The sequence below is a fragment of the Mus caroli genome, unplaced genomic scaffold, assembly GCF_978045245.1.
Source record: "Mus caroli unplaced genomic scaffold, Mus_caroli_1 scaffold_2, whole genome shotgun sequence".
In the NCBI taxonomy this organism is placed as follows: Eukaryota; Metazoa; Chordata; class Mammalia; order Rodentia; family Muridae; genus Mus; species Mus caroli.
The window spans coordinates 92,076,681-92,092,854 of record NW_028227257.1 but is presented as its reverse complement, the minus strand read 5'-3'; the positions used below and the strand labels follow the sequence as shown (position 1 = coordinate 92,092,854).

Below are 16,174 nucleotides of genomic sequence, written 5' to 3'. Positions count from 1 at the left end.
AGGGGAGTGAGAGAACTATGTGTATCAAAAGACTGCAATGCAGGGTTGAGGACTTAGCTCAGTAGTAGTGCACTTGTCTAGCAAGGACAAGACCCTGGGTTCAGTCCTCAGCTCAAGGAAAAAAAAAAGACCGCAATGCATAACATTATTTTATATGCTAATGAATAGGTTAAACATTATAAAATCAGGAAAAAGTAATTCCTGATGCTATAAAATTTGATCAGAATAGAACAGAATCCTTTCACATGTATATATATTAAGACATTCTGGCATGTGTTGATTTTTCTGAAAGTGTTTCTACAAGCTGAGGATATTTAAAGAGACAAGCTCAGATATTCATCCTAAACCTATTATCATCCATAAATACATTGTATGTGCCTAAAACTGTGAATGTCCACAAAGTCATCGTTTGTGCCTATAAATGGGATTACGCATAAAGCTACTGACATGTATAAGTGAGCAAGGTAGCAGCTCTCTGGTGACTTCATGATGAATATTTTATGTCAAAATCACTCAAATTCTCTCACTTTTTTTAAACTTTTGTAGAATGATTTGTTTCACTGACTCATCATATGAGGGTTATTTACAAATCTGCTCACAATACAAAGTTCATTACTATAACCTTTCTTCTAGAGACAGTTTCAATCTATTACTAAATTGTGCTTGAAAAGAATGTTTATCATCATGAAATGAATCAAGTCAAGAAGCTAATAACATTAAATTAATGTAGAAAAGGATTGTATAATATAAAAAACCATTTTTTAACCCATAATAATTTCAATGTTCATTTCTGTACTAGGTTGGAAAGTAAAATATGTGTTAGTAATTATTATTCATATTCTCATTTTTGCTAGTTATGAATAAGCAAATTTGGAACAGTTGAGACACTAACTGTTCCTCTTCATTTAAAACCAGTTTAATAGTTGTACAGTGTTTTAACCTTCTATTAGTAAAGCAAATTAATTGTGTTTTGCTCCTAAAAATGTCATCTGACACCAAACCTTCTTTATGGCACTCTTCATCTCTGTATTTCTTAGAGTATATATGAGGGGGTTGAACATAGGAGCAATGATAGTGTAAAACAGTGCAAAGATTTTGTCTTCAGGTAAAGTGGTAGGAGGTCTAAGGTAGGCAAAGATGGAAGGTCCAAAGAATAAAATAACCACAGATATATGGGACCCACAGGTTGAAAGAGCTTTGCGTCTCCCCTCTGCTGAGTAATTCCTTAATGTGAACAGTATAATTACATATGAACCAAACAAGAGAACAAAGATAACGAAGGCAACCATTCCTGAATTGGCAACCATGAGGACACCAGTGATGTAGGTATCAGTGCAAGCAACTTTCAGCAAAGGGAAAACGTCACAGTAGTAGTGATCTAATTCATTGGGTCCACAGAAGGGCAAACAGACTAGCATCATAACCTGGGGAGAGGAGTGGGCAACACCACCAACCCAGGAAGCCCAGATAAAAATATGGCATCTGTTTCTGCTCATGATGACCATGTAGTGGAGAGGCTTGCAGATGGCCACACAGCGGTCAAAGGCCATGGCTGTCAGAATTAAGATTTCAATCATTCCAAAGAAGTGCATGGCAAACACCTGTAGCATGCAGTTTGTATAAGAGATGGTTTTTCTTTCTACAAGCAGATCCACAATCAATTTGGGTGTCACACAGGAGGTATAGCAAATGTCCATAGAAGCTAAATGACTGAGGAAATAGTACATAGGTTGGTCAAACAGAGAACTGCATCTAATTGAGAAAAGGATCAACAGATTCCAAGACAAGATGGTAAAGTAGCAGAATAAAAAGAAAATGAAGCAAAATACTTCAATGTTCTGCTTGGATGATAGCCCCATAAGAAGAAATTCTGATATGTTCCTCTGGCATTCCATTTACTATAATCTATACAAGGACAATTGAGTATCTATGGAAACAAGATTTATACAAGTTATTTTCAATGAAATCACAACTACGTAAACATTATAAACAAGTATTGGAAACTATTGTTAAATATTCAAGTTGATAATTTATAAATCAGTATATATTGCCTAGGTATTTGAAAATTAGATTTTTTGTGTTTCAAATAGTTAATTATTTATTACTCCTAATAATCCATCTTAATAGTAATACCAAGAAAATCTTTTATCTGTTAAATATAAATTATCATTACAATTTTCCAATACAAAGTAAATGTGCTTCTTTTGTGTGCAAAATTTTGAAACAGGAAAATAACATAATATAATGTGGAGAATACATCTTAGTTATGCTTTCAGTTGCACATTTTATTCAAAACATTTATGTATCTTAGTAGGATTTTATGTCTCTCTGACATAAAATAGTGTAGCAAACTCAATATTCTCTATAGGAAAATATTTATGACTATTAAAATTTTTAAAATGAGAATTATATGTGATGAGAAATATTCCATCAAATAAGATAGTTGAAAGTTATATGAGAATCACATATTGAAGTTAACAAAATAGAATATGTGGGTTATGTTCTGAAGATAATTAAGAAGGTAAAAATATAATATCTTTTATATCGTGGAGATTTTGATAAGAAAGAAAAATTATTTGCATTGCTCATCTACACATTAGTATAAAAGATTGTCTTTAGGCAAATATAGATTCTTTAACAGTGTTCAAACACATCAGGAATAATTCCAGAAATTCACAGATAATTTGAAGTCTGCAAGTGTATGTACAGCCAACAAATTTGAAGATACTATATAATCTTAATATATGCATTGTAATTAAAATATTAGTTTGTATTTGTTTCAGAACCTATGTGTATATTCACATATATTATGCTCTATTCTGAAGCTACACTATCATGTTTTATTATCAAACTATTAGACCAGGAGAAAGGCAGGAACCAAATATTTCCCCTCTGTCTCTTTTAGCAAATGTTAAATGATAGCTAGAAGGAATTTCTACATGAAACTGAATCCTAATTTAGGAACCATACCTCTATGCAAATCTTACCTTTCATTGCAAGCCATGTTTAGGGTACTAAGCTTTACATTCCATATTTTATAATTTCAGTAAAAGTGACCTTTGTAACTACTTGAGGCTTTAAATAGAGACATAAAACTTTAGAAGTAATTATGTATTATAATGACTCAAAATTTTAATTTTAGATTTTTTTATTATATTAACAATTCTTAAAGGTCCCATGGTTTGAAAATATCTCTCATTTAATTAGTGAAATACCAGAACTTAACCTAAGATACTGTACAATAAATAGCACCATCACAAACCATAGTAAATGTCTCATTTCTTTAAGTAAATTAGATTAGATTTATGTTTGAAATTTATGCTTTATTTCTGGAGAAAATTTGTTGCAAAAGGAAAGTAAAATACAAAAATCTAGTAATTAAAGAAACTTACAAATAAAAACAGGCTCAAATCTCATTGGTTCAAATTTTGATAACACATGAATTAACAACTTAAAAATAACAAGTTAACATTGAATACCTACAAGAGAGCAGTATGAACATTATCTGCACATGACTTTTGGATGATTTTCTGATTAGTGTCTAATACTCCTCATTACACAACTACCCTTCTTGGTAGCTCATGTTGCTGATTTTTCTTACCATGAACACCTGAAATGAAACAGAAGACTATAAATCAGACCTGACAAATTTAACAGATCAAAACATTTCCAAGATTACATTTCTCTTTTCCATATGAAAAATTCCAATACTATATAAAAATAGTAAGATTCAAAAATCTTTGGATATACACTGCTATATTCCTTCAGTAGATACGTTGTCCTTCATCTTGAAACCTAATCATTCTTTATGCTTAGTCTACCAAAGATTGATGATGGCATTTCCAAAGTACCATTTATAGATATATTCAAATCTAAATATTCACAGATACATAGTAAATTCTAAAAACACAACAAGAGCCAAGTACACACAAAAGAAATCATAACATCTTTATATATGAATGTATGACTACCTCTTCCCTCAAAAGCTTTCTGTAACTGATGTTTACTCCTCAGAATTATCAGTTGTCAGCATTTGCACTCTTCACTCTCAAGCCTCTTATGGATACTTAAGCTACAATTCACTAGTCTTTATGTAGTAGCTACACTCAAAGCACAATGTCTCTAGAGGGCAATATTACTGTTGAGATCCAGAGAGCCTCAGGACTTCTAAGAAATCTCCTCTGAAGAACAAGAAGAACACTTGAGTATCTTTAAAGAAACATTTTTTTTGAGGGTTAGATTCTTAATTTTTGAGAGGAGACATAAATGTAATTGTGTGTGTGTGTGTGCGTGTGTCTGAAGAGAGGGAGAGAGAGAGAGAGAGAGAGAGAGAGAGAGAGAGAGAGAGAGAAAGAGAGAGAGAGAGAGAGAGAGAGAGAAAGAGAGATAGATAGAGAGAGAGACAGAGACAGAGAGAATCTTCACATTATAGGCAAAGAACATCATGAAAGGAAACAGAGATAGTCTCTTATGAGTTCTGTGATTTGCATCTGAATATTTTTGGTCAACTGTCACAGAACAGTAATGAAATTTTCTACCTTCCTTCACTAGGTATTTAGTGTTGGGATTTGCAAAGGAACAGAGAAATAAATATTAAAGTTCACATTCATTGCTACACACACTGATAAGTAAGTCTAGCCAAATTAATCTTTGAAATGTGGCAGATGAAAAAAGAAGTCAATAAATTGTATGTATGTGTGTGTATGTATCTTTTTCTGTGTTTCTGTCTCTATATGTGTGGTTGTTACAGTTCCAGTATGAAGTGTTCACAATAGGCTCATTGTTGAAGATGTAGCCATAATTTGATGTTAGTATTTGGACCTTATGGATTTCTTGTATTTGCATCCTTTTGTCTTGTATTTTTTTGCTTTTTCTAAATTAAAAAATCTTATTTATTTAGAAACAATGATACATTTTAGAATTATGACACACAACTACAGGGAGCATGTTCCTCAGTGTTTTCAGACTCCTGGCTTGGAATATTTTGAGAGTTGGGAAGAATAATTCAATATTCCTAGGATTTTTTTATTATAAATATTATATAAATGACATTATTTATTTACATTTCAAATAGTATCTCCCTTCCTGGTTTCCCCTCCACAAACCAGCTATCCCATTCACCCTCCTCTCTGCTACTAAGAAGGTTACCTTCACCTACCCACCCTCTCCCACCTAACCACCCTAGCATTCACCTACTCTGGGGAATTAAGTCTCCACATGACCAAGAGTCTACCCTCCAATTGATGCTAAAAAAGGCAATCCTCTGTTACATATGCAGCTGGAGTCATGGATCCCTCCATTTGTACTCTTGTTGGTGGTTTAGTCCCTGGGAGCTCTGGGGAATAAGGTTGGTTGGTATTGTTGTTCTTCCTATAGAGTTGAGAACCTCTTCAGCTCCTTCAGTCTTTTCTCTAAGCCCTCCCAATGCTCAGTACAATGGTTGGCTGTGAGAATCCAGCTCTGTATTTGTTAGGCTCTGACAGAGCCTCTCAGAAGACAGTTATATCAGGCTCCTGAAAACATGCACTTCTTAGGATCCACAAATGTGTCTGCATTTGGAGACTGAATATGGGATGGACTCCCCAAGTGGGGACAGTTTATGGATGGCCTTTCCTTCAGTCTCTGTTCCATATTTTGTCTCCACATATACTGCTGTGAGTATTTTGTTACCCCTTCTATGAAGGACCGAAGCACCCACACTTTGTTCTTCCTTCTTCTTGAGCTTTATGTGGTCTGTGAATTGTATCTTTGGTATTCTGAGCTTTTGGTCTAATATGCACTTATCAGTGAGTGTTCTTTTTGGGACTATGTTACCTCACTCAGGATAATATTTTCTAGTTCCATCCATTTCCCCCAAAATTTAATGAAGTTATTGTTTTTAATAGCTGATTAATACACCATTGTGTAAATGTACCTTATTTTCTGTGTCCATTCCTCTGTTGAAGGACATTTTCAACATCCTTTCCAGCTTCTTGCTATTATAAATAAGGTTGCTATGACTATAGTGAGCATGTGTCCTTGATATATGTTGGAGCATCTTACAGACCATATGCAGCCCAAGAAGAAGGAAGACAAAAGTGTGCATGCTTCAGTCCTACTTAGAAGGGGGAACAAAATAATCACAGAAGATAGAAGGAAGGAATGACCTGGGATGGAGAGGGTAGGAGGGAGGGAAAAGAGCAACAGAATCAGGTATGGGAGGAGACTGGAGAGGAGTACAGTGGGTTAGAAAATTGAACTGAGGTGTGTAGCAGTGGGGGGATGGAGAACTGGAGGTAGCCACTAGAAAGTTCCAGATGCAAGGGATGCAAGAGCTTCTATGGAGCCAACTGGGCTCCATCAGATAGCTTTAATTTCATAGCTACATAGGCAGCCAGTTTAAGATTAGTAGATAACGAAACAAAATCAATGCTCATGACTTTACGAGTAATGAGTCTTTACAAATTCTGTTACTGAAAAAAAGCAGTTATATAGACAAAAACGTATTTTAAAAGAAGAGAGAAAATATCTAGTTTTGTGGCCGGCCAGCAGCTCAAATGTCTGGGTTCTAGTCTGGAAAGGCATCTTGGAATCTGGAAGAGAAGAGGTGGGTTAAGCGGCGTGATAATGATGGAACTGGGACAACCAGTCTGATCAAGGTTCAATTTTACTATTTCCGACATTCTGTTATGAAGCAGTGAAAGGGGCCCATTCCCACCAAATCATCCTGGAGTAAAATTGCAGGTGACCACATGTTTGGCTCTGGAAGAGCAAGGCTGCAGGCTCGAGCAGTGGGAGTGGCAGAATGATAGGGCAGCAGGATCCACCCAATGCTCTCTTCTTGCTAATAGGGAAACCTGAGTTAAGGGGGGAGGTTACAATCTGGTAGCCCTGATTATTCCAAGATTGGGTTAAGCAGGAGTTGCAAGTTCTTATAGGAAGAAAGAATTTAAAATAAGTGGAATCAGTTATAGATCCAAATTAGTCAAATCATAACACCTAATTCTATTACTAAAATTACTTTGTGTAAGAAACAGACAGAAAATTGCTGTACATTTTATAAATTAATATGGAGACTAAAGTAAATATTTGTCCTTAATTCTGTATGTTGACTTTCTGTTCCAGAAAAGACTGATTTACTTAACAAATTATAAACTCACCAGAAGAATTTTCTTTAGGGCCAAGTTAACAGAAAAGCTGAAGTTCACACCCGATGAGGGTTATAAATAATAATCCAGCCACACATGACGTTGCTAGTGATCTAGAGATTCCAGCCACTAAGCAGCCTCTAGACATCAGTGACTGGATTCCCTCACAAATTCATACACACACACACACACACACACACACACACACACACACCACTATGCAATGCAAATACTTTGTTTATTTATTCCTTATATAATCTCTCATACCATATATCAAAAATCCTTATGATTTAGACAAAAATTAGGATAATCTAAAAACTATAATATAAAAAATGCCAATATTCCTGATCATGGTGGAACATGTATGTTGTGTAGTATGTTGGAGACTGAAATAGATGGGTTGGGAGCTCAAGTCTAACCTAGGCTATAGCTACCTATGTTAACACAGTGGGAATAAGAAACATCAATATCAAAGCATGGTCATTTAAACATGGCCATTTACAGTCATTGATATAATATCAAGTATATTCCTTCCATGAACACACACTAACACCTGGTGTAGTAAAGGGCATTAAATCGAAAAAAAAAAAAAAAAAAAGAGTGAGAGTTATAGAATGAAGTTACCTGATGTAAACCAAATCCACTTTATTTTGTTTAAAGTCACAAAATGGGAATACTAAAAGCCAAGATCTTCTCAAAAAATGTTAAAATTGTATTAAAAAGCAACAATTTTCTCAACTACTTGGTTGAGAAATCACTGCTTGATTTTTCTTACTATGAAATAAATCATGAAGACAAAAGGGATAAAGAGCCAGTAAGTCTCCAGGAAACATACATAGGAGGAGAGTGTGTTTTTAATTTGTTACTTTAAATTCCAGAAATTATAAAAGGTAACACTTGGAAGATATTAATAATTCAGCAGCAGAATATTAAATAAATGATTAAAGACCTGAAATCAAAAAAGGACATATTTCCAGGATATTAAGAAGAGACATGCTTTGCTATAGAAAAAGGAATGAATATTTTATATATCCAATTATTAATCAGGGTTATTTTATCAGAAATATTATATTTTCAATAAAAATGGGAAAAGAAATAAAAGAACAAGAAGTGAATAAATTAATGAATAAAAAATTAAGTAAACAGGTTTGTTAGTTGGTTTAAAGTTTAAATAATTATGAATTAAGAAAATTAATAGATCCTGAGGAAGGATTTTATGTTGTGTCTATGATTTTAATTTGTCTAGCTAACAAATTTACTTAAACTGTTTTTCAGGTGTATTTATTAATATATAAATGGACTGTAAATTTATTAAATAGAATGTAGTTATATAATGCAATAATGACAACTACATTCTTAATTCCTGTTCTAGTTTTGATTATTACACATATATAAAAGCTGAAGTGGAATATCCAGTATATTCTTTGTATTGAAACCTGCATTATTCTTATGACTAAACTAAATGGAAGTACAAGTTAGGTGAGGGAGACACTGAGATATAGGGAGAGAAAGTTTACAAATTTACCATCCTAGAGCACAGCCCAATGTCTACACATCAGTTTGTTAGGCAGCACTGAGTAACATGAGGCATAATTCCAACACATTCAAGAGCCTCACCATTAAAATAAAAGGTCCATGGACTCTTCCATGAGAAACAAAAATGGGATAAGCAGTTTCCTTTGTGAGAGTATGAATAGAAATTAATGGTGAAATAAATGTATATAGGTCAGAGACAGCTGACCCTAGGCAATGATCAATTGAGAAATATTGATAGGTCTAAGAGTTAACAAATAGGTATCTACATTGCATCCTTTGGTTAGCACCACTAATATAAACTAATCATTCTTCATAGAATCTGCCTGATTATATGATGAAGTGGTCACAGTTAGATCCTAGGTATAGCTCTCATGGAATTCTCTGAAAATAGATATAAAATGGCTATCAATCATGAAATGTATATATCTCTTCATGTTGTTAGGCAAGTAAGTGACCCCCACTAAAACTGAAGCAAACAGGTTTTAGGGAGAAAGAGTGAGCCTAGAAAAGCACATAAATATATGAAAGTATAAAGTAAAACATAGAGAAATTAAGCTATAATGGAACAAGTAATTTGGGACAAATGAAGGCAATGGAATACATGTAACATAAAAACAGACAATTTAAAAGAAAGAATCCAGCTACTACTATTATTATGCTAAGAAAACATAATAATAAAGTTACTTCCAATCACAAAATTACTCTATTGGTAAATCAGTGTATCGCCCAGACCTAATCAGAGAAGCTTCCTCTTATAGCAGATGGCAATTAAAACAGAGACCTTCAACTGAAGAATGTGCAGAGAATGAGAGACTTTGGAATATTCAGCATTAAATGGAATGTGTTTATTAAACTGTTCCCCGTAAGGCTCAGCATCTGTCCTGAAGAAGAAACAGAAAAGTTTTAAGAGCCAGAGATGGTAAATGATGCTAAGAAAAAGCACCATTCAGAAACAATAGAGCTGATACACAACTGAATTCACAGAGAGTATGAGAGCAAGTCAGCACCTATATATGTTCAATTTGGACCAAATCCCAAATGGCAAAGTGGAAGAAGACACAAAATTTTCTCTAACAAGGACACTATTTCCTATTGATACCTGATGGGAAAGGGAAAATGTGTGTGAAATTTTTCCCAGAGAAGTGTCACTGAGTGTTTTAACTATACAACAGGATAAGCCCAATTCCTATGAGAAGTTAGCCAACACAACATGTATTCCATGAGTTTTTGTATACCTTTTGGTTTGTTTTGGTATTTTGACTTGTCTGTTTGTCCATTTCATTTTTTTGTTATTTTGTTGTTTTTTTTTGAGAAAGAGAGAGATAGATGGGGTAGAATTTGAATTTGGATGCGTAGAGAGGCAAGGAAGTTCTAGGAGGAGTTAGAGACAAGAAAGAATATGCTCCAAACATGGTTTTATGAAAATTATTTAAAAACAACATAAATCGAATCTGAACAAGGGGAGGAGGCTCACAAGAGGATTAAAGGGGGGTGAGAGAACTACATGTATCAAAAGACAGCAATGCAGGGTTGGGGATTTAGCTCAGTGGTAGTGCACTTGCCTACTAAGCACAAGACCCTGGGTTCAGTTCTCAGCTCTGGGAAAAAAAAAGACCACAATGCATAAAATTATTTTATATGTTAATGAATAGGTTACAAATTGTAAAATCAGGAAAAAGAAATTCCTGATGCTATATCATTTTATCAGAATAGACTGAATCCTTTCTCATGTAAATGTATTCAGAAAATCTGGCATCCATTGATTTTTCTGAATCATGTTACACATAGAACTCCTCAAATAAATAAGTTTTACTGAGAAAAAGAAAAAAATAGATTTTCTTATTCAGTGTTTCTACAAGTTGAGGATATTTAAAGAGACAAGATCAGATATTCATCCTAAACCTGTTATCATTCATAAATCCATTGTATGTGCCAAAACTGTGACTGTCCAGAAAGTCATTGTTTATGCCAATAACTGGGACTATGCATAAAGCTACTGACATTTATAAGTGAGCAAGGTAGCAGCTCTCAGGTGAATTCATTATGAATATTTTGTGTCAGAATCACTCAAATTCTCTCTCTTTTTTTTTTTTACATTTCATAGAATGATTTGTTTCAGTGAATCATCATATGAGTGTTATTTACAAATCTGCTCACAATACAAATTTCATTACTATAACATTCCTTCTGAAGACAGTTTCAATCTATTCCTAAATTGTGCTTTAAAAAAATGTTTATCGTCATGAAATAAATCAACTAAAGGAGCTAATAACATTAAATTAATGTAGAAAATGATTGTATAATCTAAAAATCATTTTTTAACCCATAACAATTTCAATGTTCATTTTCTTACTAGGTTTCAAAATAAAATACTTGTTAGTAATTATTATTCATATTGTCATTTTTGCTAATTATGAATGAGCAAATTTGGAACAGTTGAGACACTAACTGTTCCTCTTCATTTAAAACCAGTTTAATAGTTGTACAGTGTTTTAACCTTCTATTAGTAAAGCAAATTAATTGTGTTTTGCTCCTAAAAATGTCATGTGACCCCAAACCTTCTTTATGGCACTCTTCATCTCTGTATTTCTTAGAGTATATATGAGGGGGTTGAACATAGGAGCAATGATAGTGTAAAACAGTGCAAAGATTTTGTCTTCAGGGAAAGTGGTAGGAGGTCTAAGGTAGGCAAAGATGGAAGGTCCAAAGAATAAAATAACCACAGATATATGGGATCCACAGGTTGAAAGAGCTTTGCGTCTCCCCTCTGCTGAGTAATTCCTTAATGTGAACAGTATAATTACATATGAACCAAACAAGAGAACAAAGATAACAAAGGCAACCGTTCCTGAATTGGCAACCATGAGGACACCAGTGATGTAGGTATCAGTGCAAGCAACTTTCAGCAAAGGGAAAACGTCACAGTAGTAGTGATCTAATTCATTGGGTCCACAGAAGGGCAAACAGACTAGCATCATTACCTGGGGAAAGGAGTGGGCAACACCACCAACCCAGGAAGCCCAGATAAAGACATAGCACCTGTTTCTGCTCATGATGACCCTGTAGTGGAGAGGCTTGCAGATGGCCACACAGCGGTCAAAAGCCATGACTGTCAGGATTAAGGTTTCAATCATTCCAAAGAAGTGCATGGCAAAGACCTGTAGCATGCAGTTTCTATAAGAGATAGTTTTTCTTTTTGCAAGCAGATCCACAATCAATTTGGGTGTCACACAGGAGGTATAGCAAATGTCCGTAGAAGCTAAATGACTGAGGAAATAGTACATAGGTTGGTTGAACAGAGAACTGCATCTAATTGAGAAAAGGATCAGCAGATTCCAAGACAAGATGGTAAAGTAGCAGAGTAAGAAGAACATGAAGCAAAATACTTCAATGTTCTGCTTGGAAGATAGCCCCATAAGAAGAAATTCTGATATGTTCCTCTGGCATTCCATTTATTATAATCTATACAAGGACAATTGAGTATCTATGGAAAAAAAGTTTTTAGATAAATTATTTTCAATGAAATCACAACTACGTAAGCATTATAAACAAGTATTGGAAACTATTGTTAAATATTCCAGTTGATAATTTATAAGTCAATATAAATTCCTTGGTGTTTGAAATTTAGATTTTTGTGTGTCAAATAGTTACTTATTTATTATCCCTAATAATCTATCTTAATAGTAATATCAAGAAAATCTTTTATTTGTTAAAATATAAATTATCATTACAATTTTCCAATACAAAGTAAATGTGCTTCTTTTGTGTGCAAAATTTTGAAACAGGAAAATAATATAATATAATGTGGAGAATACATCTTATTCAAAACAATTATGTATCTTAGTAGGATTTTATGTCTCTCTGACATAAAATAGTGTAGCAAACTCAATATTCTCTATTTGAAAATATTTGTGACTTTTAAAATTTTTAAAATGAGAATTATATGACTGATGAGAAATATTCCATCAAATAAGATAGTTGAAAGTTATATGAGAATCACTTATTGAAGTTAATAAAATAGAAAAAGTGGGTTATGTTCTGAAGATAATTAAGAATGTAAAAATATAATAACTTTTTTTTCGTGGAGATTTTGATAAGAAAGAAAAATTATTTGCATTGCTCATCTACACATTAGTATAAAAGATTATCTTTCAGCACATATAGATTCATTAACAGTATACAAACACTTCAGGAACAATTCCAGTAATTCACAGATAATTTGAAGTCTAGAAGTGTATGTACAGCCAACAAATTTGAAGATAGTATATAATCTTAGTATATGCTTTGTAGTTAGAATATTAGTTTGTATTTGTTTCAGAACTTATCTATACATTTACATATATTATTCTCTGAAGCTACACTATCAAGTTCTATTATCAAACTATTAGATCAGGAGAAAGGCAAGAACCAAATACTTCCCCTCTGTCTCTGTTAGCAAAAGTTAGATGATAGCTAGAAGGAATTTCTACATGAAACTGAATCCTAATTTAGGAACCATACCTCTATGCAAATCTTACCCTTCATTGCAAGCCATGTTTAGGGTATTAAGCCTTACTTTCCATATTTTATAATTTCAATAAAAGTGACCTCTGCAACTACTTGAGGCTTTAAATAGAAACAAAATTTTAGAAGTAATTATTTATTATATAGACTCAAAATTTTAATTTTAGATTTTTTTATTATATTAACAATATAATCCTTAAAGGTCTCATGTTTTGAGAATATCTCCCATTTAATTAGTGAAATATCAGAACTTAACCTAAGTTAGTTTACAATAAATAGCACCATTACAAACCATAGTAAATGTCTCATTTCTTTAAGTAAATTAGATCAGGTTTATATTTGAAATTTATGCTTTATTTGGGGAGAAACTTTGTTCCAAAAAGAGAGTCAAATACAAAAATCTAGTAATGAAAGAATCTTACAAATAAAAACAGGCACAAAGCTCATTGGTTCAAATTTTGATAACCCTTGAATTAACAACTTAAAAATAACAAGCTGACATTGAATACCTACAAGAGAGCAGTATGAACATTATCTGCACATGACTTTTGGATGATTTTCTGATTAGTGTCTAATACTCATCACACTACTACCCTTCTCGGTAGCTCATCTTGATGATTTTTCTTACCATGAACACCTGAAATGAAACAGAAGACTATAAATCAGACCTGACAAATTTAACAGATCAAAACATTTCCAAGATTACATTTCCCTTTTCCATGTGGAAAACCCCAATACTATTTAAGAATAATAAGATTTAAAAATCTATGGACTTACACTGCTATATTCCTTTAGTAGATAAGTAGTCCTTCATCTTGAAAGCTAATCATTCTTTATGCTTAGTCTATCAAAGATTGATGAGGACATTTCCAAAGTACCATTTATAGATATATTCAAATCTAAATATTCACAGATACATAGTAAATTCTAAAAACACAACAAGAGCCAAGTACACACAAAAGAAATCATAACATCTTTACATATGAATGAATGACTACCACTTCCCTTAAAAGCTTTCTGTAACTGATGTTTACTCCACAGAATTATCAGTTGTCAGCATTTGCACTCTTCACTCTCAAGCCTCTTATGAATACTGAAGCTACAATTCACTAGTCTTTATATAGTAGCTACACTATAAGCACAATGTCTCCAGAGGGCAATATTATTGTTGAGATCCAGAGAGCCTCAGGACTTCTAAGAAGTCTCCTCTGAAGAACAAGTAGAACACTTGAGTATCTTTAAAGGAACATTGTTTTTTTTTTTTAATTTTTAGGTGTAGGGTCTTGATTCTTAAGAGGAGATATAAATGTATTTGTGTGTGTGTGTGTGTGTGTGTGTGTGTGTGTGTGTGTGTGTTTGTCTGTGTGAGAGAGAGGGGGGACAGAGACAGAGACAGAGAGTATCTTTAGCGTATAGGCAAAGAACATCATGAAAGGAAACAGAGATAATCTCTTATGAGTTCTTTGATTTGCATCTGAATATTTTTGGTCAACTGTCAAAGAGCAGTAATGAAATTTTCTACCTTCCTTCACTGAGAATTTAGTGTTGGGATTTGCAAAGGAACAGAGAAATAAATATTAAAAATCTATTCATTGCTACACACACTGATAATTAAGTCTAGCCAAATTAATCTTTGAAATGTGGCAATGATGAAAGAAGTCAGTAAATTGTGTGTATGTGTGTGTATGTATCTTTATCTGTGTCTCTGTCTCTATATGTGTGGTTGTTACAGTTCCAGCATGAAGTGTTCACAATAGGCTCATTGTTGAAGATGTGGCCATAATTTGATGGAACTATTTGGAAATTATGGATTTCTTGACTTTGCATACTTTTGTCTTGTGGGTTATTTTTGCATTTTCTAAATTAAAAATCTTATTTATTTAGAAGCAATGATACATTTTAGAATTATGACACATAATGATGGGGAGCATGTTTCTCAGTGTTTTCAGATTCCTGGCTTGGAATATTTTGAGAGTTGGAAAGAATAATTCAATATTCCTAGGAATTTTTTAATATAAATATTATATAAATGACATTATTTATTTACATTTCAAATAGTATCCCCCTTCCTGGTTTCCCCTCCACAAACCCGCTATCCGATTCACCCTCCTCTCGGCTTCTAAGAAGGTTCTCCATCACCTACCCACCCTCTCCCACCTCACCACCCTAGCATTCACCTACTCCGGGGAATTAAGTCTCCACATGACCAAGGGTCTACCCTCCCTTTTTCCACTGGATGGTTTTAGCTCCCTTGTCAAAGATCAAGTGACCATAGGTGTGTGGATTCATCTCTGGGTCTTCAATTCTGTTCCATTGGTCTACTTGTCTGTCTCTATACCAGTACCATGCAGTTTTTATCACATTTACTCTGTAGTACAGCTTTAGGTCAGGCATGGTGATTCCATCAGAGGTTCTTTTTTCCTTGAGAAGAGTTTTTGCTATCCTAGGTTTTTTGATATTCCAGATGAATCTGCTGATTGTCCTTTCTAATTCCTTGAAGAATTGAGTTGGAATTTTGTTGGGGATTGCATTGAATCTGTAGATTGCTTTTGGCAAGATAGCCATTATTACTATATTGATCCTCCCAATCCATGAGCACGGGAGATCTTTCCATCTTCTGAGATCTTCTATAATTTCTTTCTTAGGAGCCCTGAAGTTCTTATCATACAGATCTTTCACATCCTTAGTTAGAGTCACACCAAGGTATTTTATATTATTTGTGACTATTGATAAGGGTGTTGTTTCCCTAATTTCTTTATCAACCTGTTTATTCTTTTTGTACAGAAAGGCCATTGACTTGTTTGAGTTAATTTTATATCCAGCTACTTCATTGAAGCTGTTTATCAGGTTTAGGAGTTCTCTGGTGGAATTTTTAGGGTCACTTATATATACTATCATATCATCTGCAAAAAGTGATATTTTGACTTGTTCCTTTCCAATTTGTATTCCCCTGATCTCCTTTTGTTGTCTGATTACTCTGGCTAGGATTTCAAGAACAATGCTGAATA

At 33.6% G+C, this 16,174-nt stretch overlaps 2 protein-coding genes across 2 annotated transcripts; both read right to left on the bottom strand.

The window, feature by feature from the left end:
- Positions 1 to 959: 959 nt before the first annotated feature.
- On the bottom strand, positions 960 to 1,895 carry LOC110290122 (olfactory receptor 4P4-like). Its single transcript, XM_021156606.2, has one exon. It carries the CDS (start codon positions 1,893 to 1,895, stop codon positions 960 to 962), a length of 936 nt encoding a protein of 311 aa, XP_021012265.2.
- A 9,284-nt stretch (positions 1,896 to 11,179) lies between these two features.
- On the bottom strand, positions 11,180 to 12,115 carry LOC110290161 (olfactory receptor 4P4-like). Its single transcript, XM_021156644.1, has one exon. The coding sequence runs from the start codon at positions 12,113 to 12,115 to the stop codon at positions 11,180 to 11,182; it is 936 nt and encodes a 311-aa protein (XP_021012303.1).
- Positions 12,116 to 16,174: the final 4,059 nt, after the last annotated feature.